This window comes from Aptenodytes forsteri, unplaced genomic scaffold (assembly GCF_000699145.1).
Source record: "Aptenodytes forsteri isolate BGI_AS27 unplaced genomic scaffold, ASM69914v1 Scaffold411, whole genome shotgun sequence".
NCBI lineage: Eukaryota > Metazoa > Chordata > Aves > Sphenisciformes > Spheniscidae > Aptenodytes > Aptenodytes forsteri.
In genome coordinates, this window is record NW_008794119.1 from 276444 (window position 1) to 293291 (window position 16848).

Genomic DNA, 16848 nt, shown 5'->3' on the forward strand with positions numbered 1-16848 from the left:
AATAAAGCTTTTGGGTTTGAATTAAATCACAAGTTTACCTCCATGAAAAGTATTCGTTAGATTTGCTTGGCATTCTTCCAAAACAAGCAGTATTCTTATCTCAAAGATATATCCTGGCCAATTCAAGAAAAGACTTTACGAACTCTTCCTGTATAGCTACATTCAGAATACAAATAATTCCATGAGAGGTAGATTTAAGAGGCTAACAAAAGAAAAAAAAAGCTGTTGTTTTGGGTTTGTTTTTTTTTTTTTTAGTTCACCAATTTGACACAGCTTTTCACTGGCCTCACAAACAATTTCCTTTAGAAAGGAGAGCACCACTGTCAATTATAAAACTATACAATTTTTCTTAGAATTAACAGTACTTCAAGTTGGTAGTATACCATAAAGAGTGAGAAGAATGTGCTAGTTAATACTGACAATTTTCTACCTCTCCTCTGGTTAATATAGACCCATTTAAAAACAAAAACCAATTCACAGGACACTTCTCAGTTTACCTTCCTAATCTAGAGGACAAATATTACAAAGGGTTAGTTTTGGATGGAAAAAAGTCAAGGTATTAAAATACTACACCTCCTCCTCTTTCTTTCTTTTCTCTTCTTGTTCATTTTCATATGCTTTTTGAATTCTCATCCTCTGTTCAGCTAGTCGTTTTTCTTCTTTTTCTTCTTCCATTCGAAGTTTTTCTCTCTCTGCTTCTTCCCTACATCTCTTTTCTTCAATCTAGAAAATAAAGCAAAGAAGTACTTAACTATCAATAGCCAGCAATAAACTGATGAACAACATCATGATCTTCTATGACTTTTGCAGTACCTACTCGCACAATCAAAGATTGTATGGAGCAACTGAAAGAATTCTAGGGCCAGTCTTACATTTGAGCTTCAGAATTCCTTTAAAGTGAGATGATATTTTACTGTTTCTTTTTGGCCACTATTTATGGAACCACCCTCCAGTAAGAACACTAATTATAAATGCTACTAATAAAACCTGAATATTTCCTAACACTTACTCTACTCCGGATGTGCTGGAATAACACTTTTCTTCACTGATTAAATAATGGAAGATGGGAAACCAAAACAAAAAAAGATATAGCAATTATCTTTTTCCCTTCCACAATTATAATATTTTTAGACACAGCGCTGACCTACTGAAGCCAAAGGTCTGCCCATTCTTTATTCTTTTTGGCAGCACTATACATGGGAAAAAACCTTGATCTTTTCTTTTTAAGAGATCCACATCAAACTACCATATGACATTCGTACTCTTTTAAATTGTCTAGGATTTCCTTGATATTTAATTAAATTGATATTTAATTCTTGTGGCATAAAATTATATGCAAAGTATTATGGACAGAAGACAGAAGCTGGTAGAAGAACAATCACGTTTTATATACCCATCAATAAATAACTACACTATTATTGTCTCACAGATCACCATTTCATTCTGATGAACTTCCATTTGTACCATATGGACTTCCAATGGCAAACATCTTTGTTTCTTTATATATTTATGTATGCAAAATGAAGCCAACTATTAATAGCATTACTGTTATAAGCATTTCTTATGTAAGGCAAAACCTGAGAGACTCAATAGCATATAGCTCTTAGTACACCTCTTGTGTACAGAATTGGCTATGATTGGATAAGGTCTTTGGTCAGCAGTAATGATTTACTTTGATTGTAATCCCTCTTTTTAAAATGTATTTAACCAGATGATAACTGGTGTGCGCATTCACCTGTAGACGAAGAAAGTTCTTGTACGACTCCTGTCGCTTAAGATGCTGTGGAGATGGTGGTTCACCGAACACATTACCTCGAGCAAAAGGAGAGGTCTGTGCAAATGTAAAACCTAAGCGGGGGGGAAGTTACAGAAAAAAATCAAAGCAAATTTAAGACAGCAAGCCAGAAGAAGTGGGAATCTGAGACACTTGTTTGAAAAGGTAGTTTTATGACAGCCGTAATTCAAGGCTATAGCTGAAAACAGTAGCTGGGATTAAAAGTTCTTACATTGCCTAGAATACTGTCAGGTTTTAACTGCTCAATTAATAATGTCCAAGCGAGTTGTCTTTTCACAAAATAATACCTATAAAAGTCATATATTCTACTGTCCAATCTGCAGTTTAGTATCTAAAAATGTTACCTGTAAGTTAATTAGAATAGCAAAGATTTTACATCTCATAACTTTACTGCTTGCAATTACTCTGACTTAGCACACGTAGTTCTGTTCCTTCCGTTTATTCACTCTTTAAAAACTGAACATCCTAACAGAGCAAATATTTAGGTAAAATAGCAACAGATGCTACAAAAAATAAAGCCCAAAACTGGCACATAAAATTCTAAGCAGACAGAAAATTGAATTCTGCCAGTATAAGGTGCTTTCCATACTACGAAGTTTGAAGTGTCAGGTCTCCTTTAACCCTGAGTTACGAATGCGTCATAACCATACAGTCCCAAAAGCTCTAGATAGGTGGAATAACTCAGATACCACACAGAACAGTTTTTGCAGAACAGGATCCCTACAGAAAGCAGAGGAGAAAGGAAGTAAGTAAAGGAAAAGTAGAGTGAGTTGTATTAATTTTTCAGCTGACACAGCATGTTCTTCATTCATATCGTGTCTGCTCCAAAGGACAGTGCCTCAAGGATGTGCAAGAGCCATAGCTCCACTGAGCTGAGATGAACACAGCTGTAGCTGTTCTCATGTTCCCCCGTTACATTTCCCTATATGGTGATGTACCACCCAAGTCAGATGAAAGCAGAAATAATGCATACACTTATTCCCATAGGAATGCACATGCTTACTGCTGCAGCCTAGCCTTAGGAGCATGTGCTTGCATACCAAGGAATACACTTTGAGGTTAGTATTATTTTTCCTTACATGGAATCACTGTTTGAATCCAAAATATAACTAAAATTACATGTGGCTCTTTCAGGATGGATTTACTTCACATGGATATATTCTATGCAAAAAAGCAGAATAAAGATTATACACCATTTGAAAGGCATGGACATAAGACAGACAAGTTACTATGGAAGGTATCAAAGAATGAACTTACTGTGTACCAGCTACTATCCTGCAAGTTCCTCTTTTAATGGGGTGATGTAAAAAAAAAAAAAAAAAAAACCAAAACACAACCACAAAAACAAACAACCAAACCCACCAAAACCTACACTAAGCCACTTTACTGCCTGACTAATCAAATGGAAGGTGCAAGACTATAAAGTTCCCATCACTGGTCCGCACCACCTCCTAATCCCAAAGTAAGTGATCTAACCAGGGGGCTCTCTGCTATTCTGCATTATTACTTTATTGGCCTTGCCTGTTTCACTTCTTACTAAACGGTTAAATATACACTGTATTAGGGAGAAAGAGCAAGAGGGAAGACAGAATGAACAAAAAAAAAAAAATGATTCTACAGCCAGTGGTCAGGACACTGAATTGCAATCATACGAAGTAGATCCATGCCCCAAATACCATGTAATTCTTTATACAGAAGTGCAACGGTTCAGACAGGAGAAAGAAAAGCAACATCTAAGCTGACTTGAGGAGACCACCACCGTTCCTGGCCTTTGCCCATCCCAGACTAGGGACAAGTCTGGAGTACCAAAGTTCTCTCATTTAGGTGTCTCACAAAATGTAAGAGAAAGATGCATTAGTTTTTAAATAGGAAAATAAAATAAAATCCCTAAAACTTGGAGGCAGTGCACAGGGCTGCATGTGTACCCAATTTACCTGTAACTTTTTAGAAATTGTTAACCTAGTTACTGTACCAATTTCATCTTAACCTGTAACATCATACATCTGCAGACCCTCCTCCTCCCTTTATTTCCATCTTCTCTCCTACTATACAGTTGTATTTTACTGTGTTATTTAAGAGTAGAACAAACATGTATGAAGATTTGATTAGATAACATTGAACCCGGAAAACTAATATACTGATCCTGTCTGCTCAGTGCTAAAACAGTTACTAGTTATCATTACTGACAAGACAGATAAGAAAATACATTTTCAGTGCACACAGTGACAGCAATGAAGAAGTTTGGGAAAGAAGCAGGATACTGGCTTCGCAGGTAGAGACCACTAACACTACCATAGGACTACTAGAAAGGAGTAAAGAAACTAGAGAATTTTGATCACTAAGACCTATAAATAGTTAGAGCTGTAATACAGTATTCTTAAAAACCTGCTATTTTATTTGTAGATGCTTCTGTGTTCTCAGGTCTTGGGGAGGCCAAACTTAGATCAACAGATACAATAGCCCTTTTATCTTCATATAGTCTTGCCTCTGGATTATGATATGCATCTTCATTTTGCTTGTGCATCATATTCAAGTCCGCTAAAGGAAAGGGGAAATAACCGTTTATAATATTTTATTCTCATAAAAGGCACGTTCACCATAGATTCTCAAAAATACAGGGATTTTTGAGCAGACTCCACTTTTCCTGAGCATATCAACTATGGGAACAAAAAACTTAAGCAAAGACAAGAATATAGAAGCTCTAGGTGAAATACTAGTTATTAGGAATTCACTGATTAAAAGATTTATTTTGTCGGTTTTCTTTTGCCAGGAATTCTTCACAGCAAACCTCCCCTCTCCCCCGCCCAAAAATGCTATGAAATGGAAAAATAAAGAACAAAAATGACTGACAAGTCTGTGTTGACAAGCATGTATTTAGAAACCACCCCTTCTTCTATTTCCTTAAAGCTGTAAAATACTTTTGAGTTTAGTATTGGTATCTTAAGTACTGAATCTCTATTTGATTACTATTAAGGGCGATAAGCACAATTGAACCATTAAAGTGTATTTTGGTCTTCATGTCTTTAGTAATAATCCAGGTGCAGACTTCTATATGTAAGCAAAACGATGCCATCCAACATTTTTACCAAAATTTACATGGTGCCTCTCAGTTATCATAAAAATCCTGATCAAAGATGTTAATTTCAGCTCATTTTGAAGTGTTACCGTACTATACCTAGAAGGCTCATTTCAAAACGAAAAAGTACTACAGTTTTCAGATTATCTTTTTAAATAGTGTTTCTGATAATTATGAATTACCGTAGTCATTTAAGCACACAGATTCCAAGAACTTTAAATTGCATCCTTCTCTGTAAAGCAGCCTTTGCATACATCAGTCTCAAAAGCTATTTACAGACATTTTCAAGGGGATAAAAAGACAAGTCACACTGCATAAAAAAAGAGACATGGCAGAAAGCACGTTATGTTTCACGACATTTGACTCATAGCTTATCAATCATGTTGCTAAACTATGGTGGGAAAAATAACTTTACATGTGTAACTCAGGAAATCAGGCTAAGAAACTTCTTTCTCTTGGTTCTTCATTTACGGACGGAGATAAGCTTTTCAGCAGGTATATGCAGAACTTAGACTAATATGAGACCCCTACATTTTCCCCTGACCCACTCTACTCACACCATTGTAAAGCTTAGAGAAAGAAGCCAGACACTCAAATGCAGTGCCTAAAGTTAGGCAGTCTGGGGATAAACACAAGCTTGAACCTTCAACACAAGCTTCTAAACTTATTATTTGAGTACACAATCTTTAAAAAGCATTTAAACTTTACCCCCTACCCTCAAACCACACTATAAATTTAGCCATATGTTGCTCAGGTGTCATAAAACTGAAACTAATTATTTATATATAAACTGTTACCCCAGTAAGTGTTCCATGCTTTGAAAATCCTCCTATTTTATTACCAGGAGACATATTTTTAAAATCTGATCAGAATTCAGCATCATATTCCAATAACAAGAAAATCAATTTGTTTCACATTAGAAATCAATCGTTATAAAATTGTAAAACTCACTCATTCAGATGCTAAAGGCAAGAATGAAGAGAGCTAGCACAGGCCAAGATTTCGAAATATACAAATCTAATCATGCCTACTGAGTACTATTTTTATTTTAGGTAAACTATTCCTGTAGGGTTCACTAGGAACCAGGATCAGGAATTTGAGTTTTAATCTTACATCTATCTCTGATTTACTGGAGGGGTGGATAAACAACTTGCCCGGATCATAGCTATCTCTCATCTCACTACTCCCATCTAGTATAAAACAGCACTTGCAAAAAAAATAAACCTTAAAAAAACATTACTGCTGACTGCTATTTATATAGCCATTTACCAGCAGTGTTCCTTGGGGAAATTTAAATATTCTGCTTAGCTTTATTCAAACATGCTTCCATTTTCCATGTCGCAAGTAGAGCTTTCTAAGCCTAGAATTTATTTTAAAAAAGAAAAACAATAAAAAAACCCTGTTCCTGGAAAATGTTTAAATAAAAGTCTTCACAACAGACCTTAGCACATTTGTATTGCATATGTTTCTAACAGCTTGTTTTCCTCCTTCTCCCTTTACCATTGCATTGTGTCTTCACATATAGTTGACATATCCTGTGTTTCCCATTTTGTTCAAATTGTACTCTTCGAATGATTCTCTAGAAATCAAAATAATTACTCACTTAAATATTCCTAGAGTGCATCTGCTTGAAACAAGTACATCTATTTGTCAATAAAGGGCTACCAGTGTTACAAAACAAGGAATAGCATATCTGAACAGAGTCCTTACGAGAGCAAGAAAACAATCTTGAAAAGACAACCCATAATTTTGGCAAACATACTTATCAGATTTCCTTTTGCATCTCTGAGAGGAGCACCGCCACCACCTTTTCCCCAGGGGTTGTAATTCCTCATTTCTGCTTCTAACTTGGCTTCGTAGCGTTCCTTCTCCTCTCTCTCTTGTCTGCGTCGTTCCTCTCTCTCTCTTATCTAAACCCAAACCAACCAGTCAGTTGCATAAAAATGTCACATTAAGTATAATTTTAATAAAAAGTTAATGGAGCAAGCTGAATGCTATCATTACCCATTCCCCCCATCTACATCAAGCAAATCGCAAACATTTCACTGCCTATACTGCAGGCAGTGCATTGAATAAACATGCTTCATTTTCCATGTCGCAAGTAGAGCTTTCTAAGCCTAGAATTTATTTTAAAAAAGAAAAACAATAAAAAAACCCTGTTCCTGGAAAATGTTTAAATAAAAGTCTTCACAACAGACCTTAGCACATTTGTATTGCATATGTTTCTAACAGCTTGTTTTCCTCCTTCTCCCTTTACCATTGCATTGTGTCTTCACATATAGTTGACATATCCTGTGTTTCCCATTTTGTTCAAATTGTACTCTTCGAATGATTCTCTAGAAATCAAAATAATTACTCACTTAAATATTCCTAGAGTGCATCTGCTTGAAACAAGTACATCTATTTGTCAATAAAGGGCTACCAGTGTTACAAAACAAGGAATAGCATATCTGAACAGAGTCCTTACGAGAGCAAGAAAACAATCTTGAAAAGACAACCCATAATTTTGGCAAACATACTTATCAGATTTCCTTTTGCATCTCTGAGAGGAGCACCGCCACCACCTTTTCCCCAGGGGTTGTAATTCCTCATTTCTGCTTCTAACTTGGCTTCGTAGCGTTCCTTCTCCTCTCTCTCTTGTCTGCGTCGTTCCTCTCTCTCTCTTATCTAAACCCAAACCAACCAGTCAGTTGCATAAAAATGTCACATTAAGTATAATTTTAATAAAAAGTTAATGGAGCAAGCTGAATGCTATCATTACCCATTCCCCCCATCTACATCAAGCAAATCGCAAACATTTCACTGCCTATACTGCAGGCAGTGCATTGAATACTGTTGTCAAAACATGCACGTCCAGTTGTGCATAAACACAGAGAAACATGCAGATACACCTTGTAAGACTTCCAAGTTCCAGAAATGTTCACATCTGACACTTGCAGTAGATCAAAAGTCCCATATCTTTGAATCTTTGATACAGAAGTTTATACTGCCTGAAAACTAAACAGGCAAAATTCTACAATACTACAGCACTAGCTTCTCTCAACCTGGTATATTTTGTTTAACCAAAACTTAGACTAGAGATGACATGAGAGAAAGACTCCTAACAATGAATGCGTTAATAGAATGCTACACAATTCTATAACATTCATGAAATAGTTTTCTGCAGTAATACAGGATGATCTATGCAAATAACACAGAACTGTTCATATGGTTTGTTCTTCCTTTTCTTCAAAATCAGGTTAAATTTATATGACTAAGTATCCTAATATCTTAATGTAGCATTTACAAAGAGAACAGCTGTTAAAAAAAAGTCCCATCTTCTATTCAAAGCTTTTAAAACATCAGCTACTATTTATGTAGCTGAAATCTATTAATGTATTTTTCTTAAGTTTGTTTCTTCTGTGCATTAGATGAACATTTCCCTTCATCAAGTAGGCAGAAAATTTCTTAAGAGAGATAATGAGTCAACACAAAGACGCAGCTAGCCCCTTCACCTGTTTACAAAAATGGTCAGTCAGGTTTGTCTATAGGAAAAAAAAGCAGAATACCTTCTGTTCACTTTCAACCATAAGCAGCATAACAACTTTGAAAGACTGTATCGTGCCACGTTTATTAGACTTTTATGTCAAATTGTGCAGTCTCTCATATGGCAAGATAACATTTACTTCTTCAGACTATAGTTAGAAAATGCCTTCAGAGAAGTGTAAGTGCAATATCAGACACTATTCCTAAATGTCTATTTTATTCTTAATTTGACCTTGATTGGCAGCCTCTCCTTTATCCCTATGCACAATCATAATTAGAACTAAAATATTTTTATAGCAATTATTTACCTCCACTGAAGAAATACATAAAGAAGAATAAGATAAGAAAAACGTTAGTGCCACTGAACTGGGTTCTAGCAAAATCTCTTCTGAAATAACATGTCTTATCATGGTCAAATACATTTTATGAATATAAACTCCCACAAGGTGCAGCAGCAAAAGGCCACTAAAATGAGTAGGGGACTAGGACATCTACTGGAAGACAGGAGAGACGAATTTTGTCTAGTCTATCAAAAAGGAAGCTGAAAAGAGATAAGACACCACCTACAAACACACTGGAAGTAAACATTAGGGAAGATTTTGAATTAGGATCCAAATAATCATGAAGAACTTATTGAAATTAGAGTGTTTCTAATAATTATAGCAATAATGCTCAAAAGCAATCTTTCAATAGGAATATCAGAGCAATACAACTCATTGCTTTAAAGATGCAGGTTCTTATGTTTATGAAAATAATTATATAAAACTCCATGCCTGGAACTAATCTGTTTGCTGTCAGTCTTAACATTCTCTCTGCCTCGGACAAAAAAATTGGAGCGCTTACTGTCCACCTGAAGAGCTAAAATGAGCTAAAGCAGGGTCAGAGGAATGGGAGGAAGAAAGTGATGAAGGGAGGGAGAGTTAAGAAAGCTTTTTACTTGTAAACTAAATAAATATGTTTGAAAGAGTACTACAGTTACAACCAATATATGTTAAAAAGTAAAAGAAGAAAGCATCAGAAGCTTTATCGCTCAGTACCTGCTGTTGTAATTCTTGTTGATAAGATAATGTTGCCTCTTTGGAAGGCTTTGGTTTTTCTTCAGAAAATAATCCTATGCTTCTTTGTCTGTCTCCTGTATTCCTCTGTCCAATGTTACTTCTGAATTAGAAAACCACACACATAAAAGGAAAACATCACAAGGACGGGGCGGGGGGGGGGTTTAAAAAAAAAATCCCTGCCTGAAATATTTAAGAGCTGTTGTTTTCCACAGCCTGGAAGTTTATAATCTCAAACATTTTCATAAATCCATATAAAAATAGGAGTTCACTGAATTATTGTTTAGCTAGAAATTCTTAATTAGAAGTTTGAAGAGTTGTCTTTAACACACTTTATTTCAAAGGCATATCTGTTGTCAGCAAAATATTCCCAACATGAAAAGCGTATTTATCAATACAGATAAATACAAACAAAGAATATGAATACAGATAATACTTACACAGATTGCTCTACCGGGGCTTGGCCTAAAGGAAGATCCAGATTAGGTGTGGGTTGCATTCCCATCATACCTGTACCATCTACACAGTAAAAAAAATACTATTTTAAATTTTGAATGCTCAGATAGAAACATTTGCCATTACCTAAAAGAACAGAGCTCACTGCCCAAACTCTGTGACTGCAGAATTACAAACAGGACTCTCAACTTCTATAACAAACTTCACTAATCCTTAATGCCCGCTAAAGCAAGAAATATAATGCCAAGGTACAAATCTATTTCTTAAATTCAACTAAATCCCTTTAAAATTTACAAATGTCTTCATTAACATATTCTACAATGAACTAACAAGAAGAAATAACTCGCTTAATGTAACACTTGTCTTCATGCTTTCCAAATGTGTCCTCTATTATGAGGAGAGCCCCTTTGCCTCCTGCAGAAATGCAGTACATTTGGCATCTACACCCTTACTGAAATAGGACCTGCAGCACTCTGCCACAGCAGGGCTTGAAATTACTGTGCACACTACTGCTTGTGTTCAAGACAGTAAGATGCATCTCTAAAACAATTTCACACTTTCAATTTTAAGCACTAGTAATATTCCAGTTTGTGACAACAAGCTTGAAGACAACCTAACTCTCGTATGTGAATTTGAAGTATTAGTTTATTTAATACTCTAAACTGTAAGTCATCTTACCCTAGAGGTTATATTGATACAAGGGTAAAAAACCCGAACAAACAACAAAACACCAGAATAAAACACCAAAAAAAACCCCACACCAAACAAACCCAAAAAAACCCAAAAACTACTGTGAGTTAAAACTGTGGTCTGAAAATAAGATTACAAAGAAAAGGTAAAAAAGGTGCCTGGAACTAAAAAAAAAAAAAAACAAAAAACAATTTAAAAAAATTATCATCTTTCTCAAACCATAAGATATTACATTTCAAGATAGGGAGAAATTTACACTGGAGATAAAAAAACAAATCTAAAAACTTTTGCTCTTAAATCTCTAACATTCCTGAAATTCCCCAGTGGATACAAATCTCATTCAAATCAACCAGTAAAAGAGTAGTTGTTATTATTATAAGGTTTTTTCTCCTTTAACTTTTCTACGAAGGTAGCACAACGATTTTTTTAAAGTATTTCTGGTTTTCCTCTAAAGAAAAAAAGAAAAAAACAAACAACACACAATCCAGTCCCTCCCCACACACATCACAGTTGTTTCACTTGTGAAATCATCATGAAGCAGTCAAAGGGTAGAAGGAATTCTTAAAAAGTTTGATTTCTTCATACAGTTCCTTTAAAAATATCTAAAATTATATCTGAAATTGTAATAACACCTAAACATGTAATCAATTATAATATGATTTAAGCAATTTTAGAAAATAAAGGTTTGATTATCAAAACTATAAAGAAAATTATCTGGGAGGAGTAATGGCTAAGTAGCCAAGACTAGAGCTTGTTCAAGCGATGAACAAGATGTCTGGAAGCCATAGCCTCTTTTGCAGTTGGAGAAAACAACTTCATTCAAAACCAGTATTGAAAAAAAGCCTACTTTTCATTCAATACACATCTAAAAAATGGGTTTAAATTCCTGTTACTAGTCCTACATTATTCATCATTTAACTAGATGAAAAGCAGTCATCTGAATCACTCTACCAACCAATCCACCTAAAATCATCAACTTACAATACGCAAGATTGGGATCCAAAGGATTCCTAACCCCATAAAAGTAATATGCGTCATCATAAGGCGTTCTATAGTTGTCTGTCAAAACTGGTGGTGGAGGTGGCGGCATCGGTGCAAGCCTCAAAGAAAAAAAGAACACAATTTTTTGTTTTGTTGTACAACTGAAAAGAGAGATCATCAAAAGAAGAAAGAAAGGCGAAAAAAAAGAGAGAGAGAGAGAATTCACTGTAGGATAACTCTAGATTTAGCTCAGCCTAAGACCTCTCATTAGTGCCATGCAGGAACAAGATACAATAAGCCTCAGTAGGAAATTAACCTTCCCTTAGGGAGCAGTACATGAACCCATACTATTTCAGAGATCTAAAGAACATAAAACAAGCATGCCTTCTTTAACTGGTTCAGTTAATGATACTTACTGGTTACATCAGTAACAGTAACTAAAACAAGCCAAGGATTAGTCTCTGGTCAAAGGGCAAGTGGCCTAAAGCTCCTCTCTCCCAAAACAGTTTAGTCGCAACCACAGTGTCTAGCTGAAGCTGTCCTTGCCTACGCTGCATTCCTGAGCTTAGCCCTGGGAGATCGCTTAATTGATAGGGGCCAAATTCGTGCCATACCAGCCTTCTAACTATATGGACACTGCTAAAAATATGGCACTCTTGCAACACCGTTCCATATTACAGCCATGGACGTCATTTCTACAGCACGACTCTTATCCTACACAAACAACCACTAAGTAGTAATAACATGCTTAGCACCAAGCTTATTTAACATGGAAAATGAACATGATGGTGAACCACCTGGGAGCTGCTATTTCACCAAGAGTGCTGGCTAGGCCCCTGTGAAAGTCTTCATTCACTGGAGAGGCTGAAGGGATGGGCACCGGAGTCTGGAAAGCCACCCTAGGCCTTTCAGGAGGTACTTTCTCTTCAGAAGCTCTTGCTGTCAAGCCAAACTGCTTCAATCTATTTGGCTGGGGAGGGGGGGGGGGGAATAGAAAAAGAGAGAAAAAAAGCAGTTACTTTGTTATTACTAGGAAATATTCTGAACCTCCATTTAGGCTGTGTTAACCACTTCACTGGGTCCCAACTAGCTGTTCAAAATTTCTAGTAATTGCATTTTTTTCTCCCAAGGAATTACTGAAAATCTAATACTACAAGGAAATCCAGCATGTTTATCACAGATTTACAAAATCCAGCCTCTGTGGCAGGTTTCAGGAAGTGTATGGTTCTAGTTATTATCCAGGAGAAAAAAAAAAAAAGAGTATTTACACAGTAAATAACCTGTAGTACAGGTTATCTACAACCACCAGTGTCTTACACTGATAGTGTTATCATATTATGCATAGGAAAAGTTTCTAAAATACACCCCCAAAAAAACCCCTAAAATAGCTAATAATCAGTAAAAACAAAAACAAACACACACTGAGACTTTTTCCAATAAACATTTCCTTGCAATACTGTTATTTCCTTTTTGGGGTTCCTTTGATTTTATTAGCTTTTGCAACCACAACAATTACAAAATTTTGTGGTGGGTGTGGTTTTTTTTTTTTTGAAGTTCAAATGTTTATTGATAACTGGCAGCCTCAGAAAAAATAATCAGTAAAAACAAAAACAAACACACACTGAGACTTTTTCCAATAAACATTTCCTTGCAATACTGTTATTTCCTTTTTGGGGTTCCTTTGATTTTATTAGCTTTTGCAACCACAACAATTACAAAATTTTGTGGTGGGTGTGGTTTTTTTTTTTTTGAAGTTCAAATGTTTATTGATAACTGGCAGCCTCAGAAAAAAGTCAAAAGGCAACATGCAAGTAATGCAAAGGCATGCAAGTCAGTTAGTTTCAGAACTATCCTATCACACCCAGAAAGCCCTTATACCAGTTGCTATGCATAAATATGTTAATATTTCTTGAAATGAATCAATATAATAGAAGACCAGAAAAAATTCATACATTGTATAACACATTTTTTTTTTTTTCTGAATTTAGTGGTCCTAACATTATAGTGCTTCAATTAACATGCATTCAGAGAAAGTAATACCAGCAACCAGCTAAATATCTAACAGCAAACCATATACCCTACAATATGGAAGTATTTCAGCAAAATATTAAATCTTTACCTCCTCATCACTTAGCTGCAAGACAGTATATACAAGGCAGTTAGTACTCACCAATCATAAACTACAGCACTAAGATTAAAATTCACAAAATCTACTAGACATGAATATTTGTTTATAACATTTAACTTCAAATTTCTAGATGTGAATACAAAATTAGATAATAGATGAGCTACAGCAATTGAAAATTATAAAGCAGTCCACAGACTTTTTTTTTTTTTTTAACTTGTCTTTTCAAATCCAGTGTCTTGAGCAGGAAAACATTTAAAACAACCTTTCTCACTAACAAATTTGATGTGAACTGTTCCCTAAGTGCCCCAGATTTCAGGTCTGTAGTTAATTTCAGATGTGACTATGGTACTTAGTTCATCCTGGGCATTGTTTTCTTTTAAACAAGCAGTATATACAACAGTCTACATTTATAGATTCTTAATCAGGCATTGCTATTTAACCAACCTGTAATTAATCAAGAAATCCACCTAATTAGAATCCCTCCCCAAGAGGCAATCTAAAGCTAACAGTGACTGCTGCTTAATGAATGTAGCAATTCTACTTAATTGAAGGCTTTCAGCTAAATTAATGGTTTTAAAACATTATACGTGCCCTGCACTTGCTCTGGATATAATTTTGTTCCTACAACAGGCACTTTTCAGTCTCTGAGATGCTTATGGTATATAGAGTGCTTCAGCACAGCATGCTTCTGCCTAGTCAGCTTTGATTAGACAAAACTGTTTACGCTGACCTTACAGCCTGCTGTGCCAAAAGAGCCGGCATCCTCTGCTCAGTTTTTCCTCTTTTCCTGCCTGGCTCCCAGCTGTACACTCCATCCCTCTCCCTTTAACCATCTGAATCCCTGATTAGCCAACTGACCTCTCTAAGCCAACTAAAGCAGCAAAAAAGATTCAGATTTTTGCCAGCTAACCAAGCTGAATCAGTTCACGAAAGGGATCAAACAAGCACCACAGATACTTTAAGCAGAAAGGGCAGGAACGTGCACCCAGACCACTTGTCAGTGTTCTCCCTCCCCATTTAGGAGTAAGAATTTTGATTCAGCTGCGTTGCCTATCTACGTGCATTCTCAGTCTCCTGCCTCACATGCTGACTAACAGCATCTTACATTGATTCATCTTCATTTTCTAGAAAATAAGAGCTCCTTTCACCTCTGCTGAACTCTCCAGAAATGGCACAAGTTTCTTTCTGTGTTGTAGCCTCCCCCAAAAAACAGCACTGTTGATAATTTAAACTGGTAACCAGTTAAATTAATAACCAGTTTATTCCTGCTTGAGAAAGTTACCCATCCTACATCTCCAACAGCAGATCTCTACTGCACCCAAGATGCAATGGCTTCAGGCACTTAGCAAACACACATGCAAATCATACTAGTTCTGTGACAATCAGTCTGCTACTAATGTTACTAGTGCTGACAATCTACTCTTTCATATAAGCTAATCAAAATTCTTAGTACAATAATCACCTTACCAAGGAAGTGGAGACAGTAGTAACTCTGCATTAAGTCTTACAAGCCACATAATATTAACATCTTGCTTTTTACAAAATCCTAGAAAAATGCCTGTAATCCTGAACACTACATTTGATAGTTTAAAAAAGAATTACAAATTTGAAATTAAAAATTGCTACAATGAGATCAACTCAGCTGCAAAACAACTGGATTTTTTTTTTAATTGAAAAAGAGCAAAAACTTTTTGCAGCATACTTTACATTCCCAAGGAAAGGTTACTAATGTGTGCATGTACAGGCTACCACTGGATGCCAAGTATTTTTTCTATGATACGCACTGCTTGTACAAAATTGGCACTTGGTCACAGCAAAAGAGTATGTTCGATAACTTCCGTGAAAATATTTTTCTCTTAAGCTGAAAGCATATGTAATAAGTTACAGCCTTATCATCCTTGGCTTCGATTTTATTCTATGCTAATGCCCTATTAGAAAAAAACACAACATTTATCATTCTATAAAAGCCCTACAGAGTTTTGTGACTGAGCAACCACAGTGTACATGTACTAAAAAAAGTCTATATAGGTGAAAGAAAATCCAAGTTCCTCACCTTCTTTTCTGGGTCTCGAGCTCCAGAAGCAGCAACTGAGAGCTCAAGTTCCTTCTCACTGTTTTTGTTTTAAAAAAGAAAAAAAAAGGATCAAATCAGAAAGCAGTAACAACTGTATTCATTCTTTCAAATGACATCACAACTCTGTATTTAAAATCACTCTGAAAATACAGGATAACAGAAGACATGATTCCACTTGATTTCTTCTCGAGTCAGGGAAGAAGGACACTGTATATTCTTTGTAAATAAACAGAACTCTCAAGAAGTATCTGGCTATCATCTATTCAGCCTAATAAAAATCCAACTACCATAAAAGGACAAACCACCGCATTGCTTTTTACTACAGCTTTTCAGGACATTTCTTAAAAATTGATCTTTAGTCATGTTACAGCAAGAATTTTATAATAAACATATTGAAATGAATGATTCAAAAGTACAGCAGTAAGTACTATATTGTAATTTCAGGGCTCAGGCTTGTTCAGCATGTACAATTTTTCATCACAGTGAAACTGTCAACAGTAACCTATTTTTAATTCCTTATCCATTCACTAATATCACTGTGTGTTTTTATGTATCGATATTACCATTCAGCAGGCAGCTACTAATAGGTAAGCAAGAAATTTTTATTTTATTATTCTGCATAAGCCAGATGGTCAAGTGCTTTGAAACTGAATGGTTACTTTCCTAAATTGGAAAACAAAACAAGCTTCATTTTCAACTTTGCAAAGTAATTAGACACTCCTCTACCAGCAAAAAAGATAACTTCAGTTAGAGCTTCTTTACCCTTAAGAAACTAAAAAAAATTTTTTTTAAATGAAAAAAATCTGGTTTTTCCTTTGTTCCATTGAAAGCTGGTGAATTTGTTTATTAAAAACTAAAGCTCTCATGCCAATGAGTTTAGTTGGATGCAATATTACCTAGCTAGCTGGAAGTGATCGTGCCCCTGTACTCGGCACTGGTGAGGCCGCACCTCGAATACTGTGTTCAGTTTTGGGCCCCTCACTACAAGAAGGACGTCGAGGTGCTGGAGCGTGTCCAGAGAAGGGCAACGAGGCTGGTGAAGGGTCTGGAGAACAAGTCTTATGAGGA

The 16848-nt window shown here is 35.7% G+C and overlaps 1 protein-coding gene across 1 annotated transcript in view; it reads right to left on the reverse strand.

Moving 5' to 3' along the window:
• CSPP1 (centrosome and spindle pole associated protein 1) overlaps positions 1-16848 on the reverse strand; it is a 67255-nt gene that overhangs the window by 21975 nt on the left and 28432 nt on the right. Inside the window, exons 12-20 of the mRNA XM_009276649.2 lie at positions 15760-15817; positions 12376-12548; positions 11579-11697; positions 9892-9970; positions 9434-9554; positions 7391-7538; positions 4181-4333; positions 1736-1848; positions 574-723 (exon numbers count right to left, since the gene is read on the reverse strand). Coding sequence (XP_009274924.1) covers positions 574-723; positions 1736-1848; positions 4181-4333; positions 7391-7538; positions 9434-9554; positions 9892-9970; positions 11579-11697; positions 12376-12548; positions 15760-15817 — 1114 coding nt within the window. The remainder of the gene's footprint in view (positions 1-573; positions 724-1735; positions 1849-4180; positions 4334-7390; positions 7539-9433; positions 9555-9891; positions 9971-11578; positions 11698-12375; positions 12549-15759; positions 15818-16848) is intronic.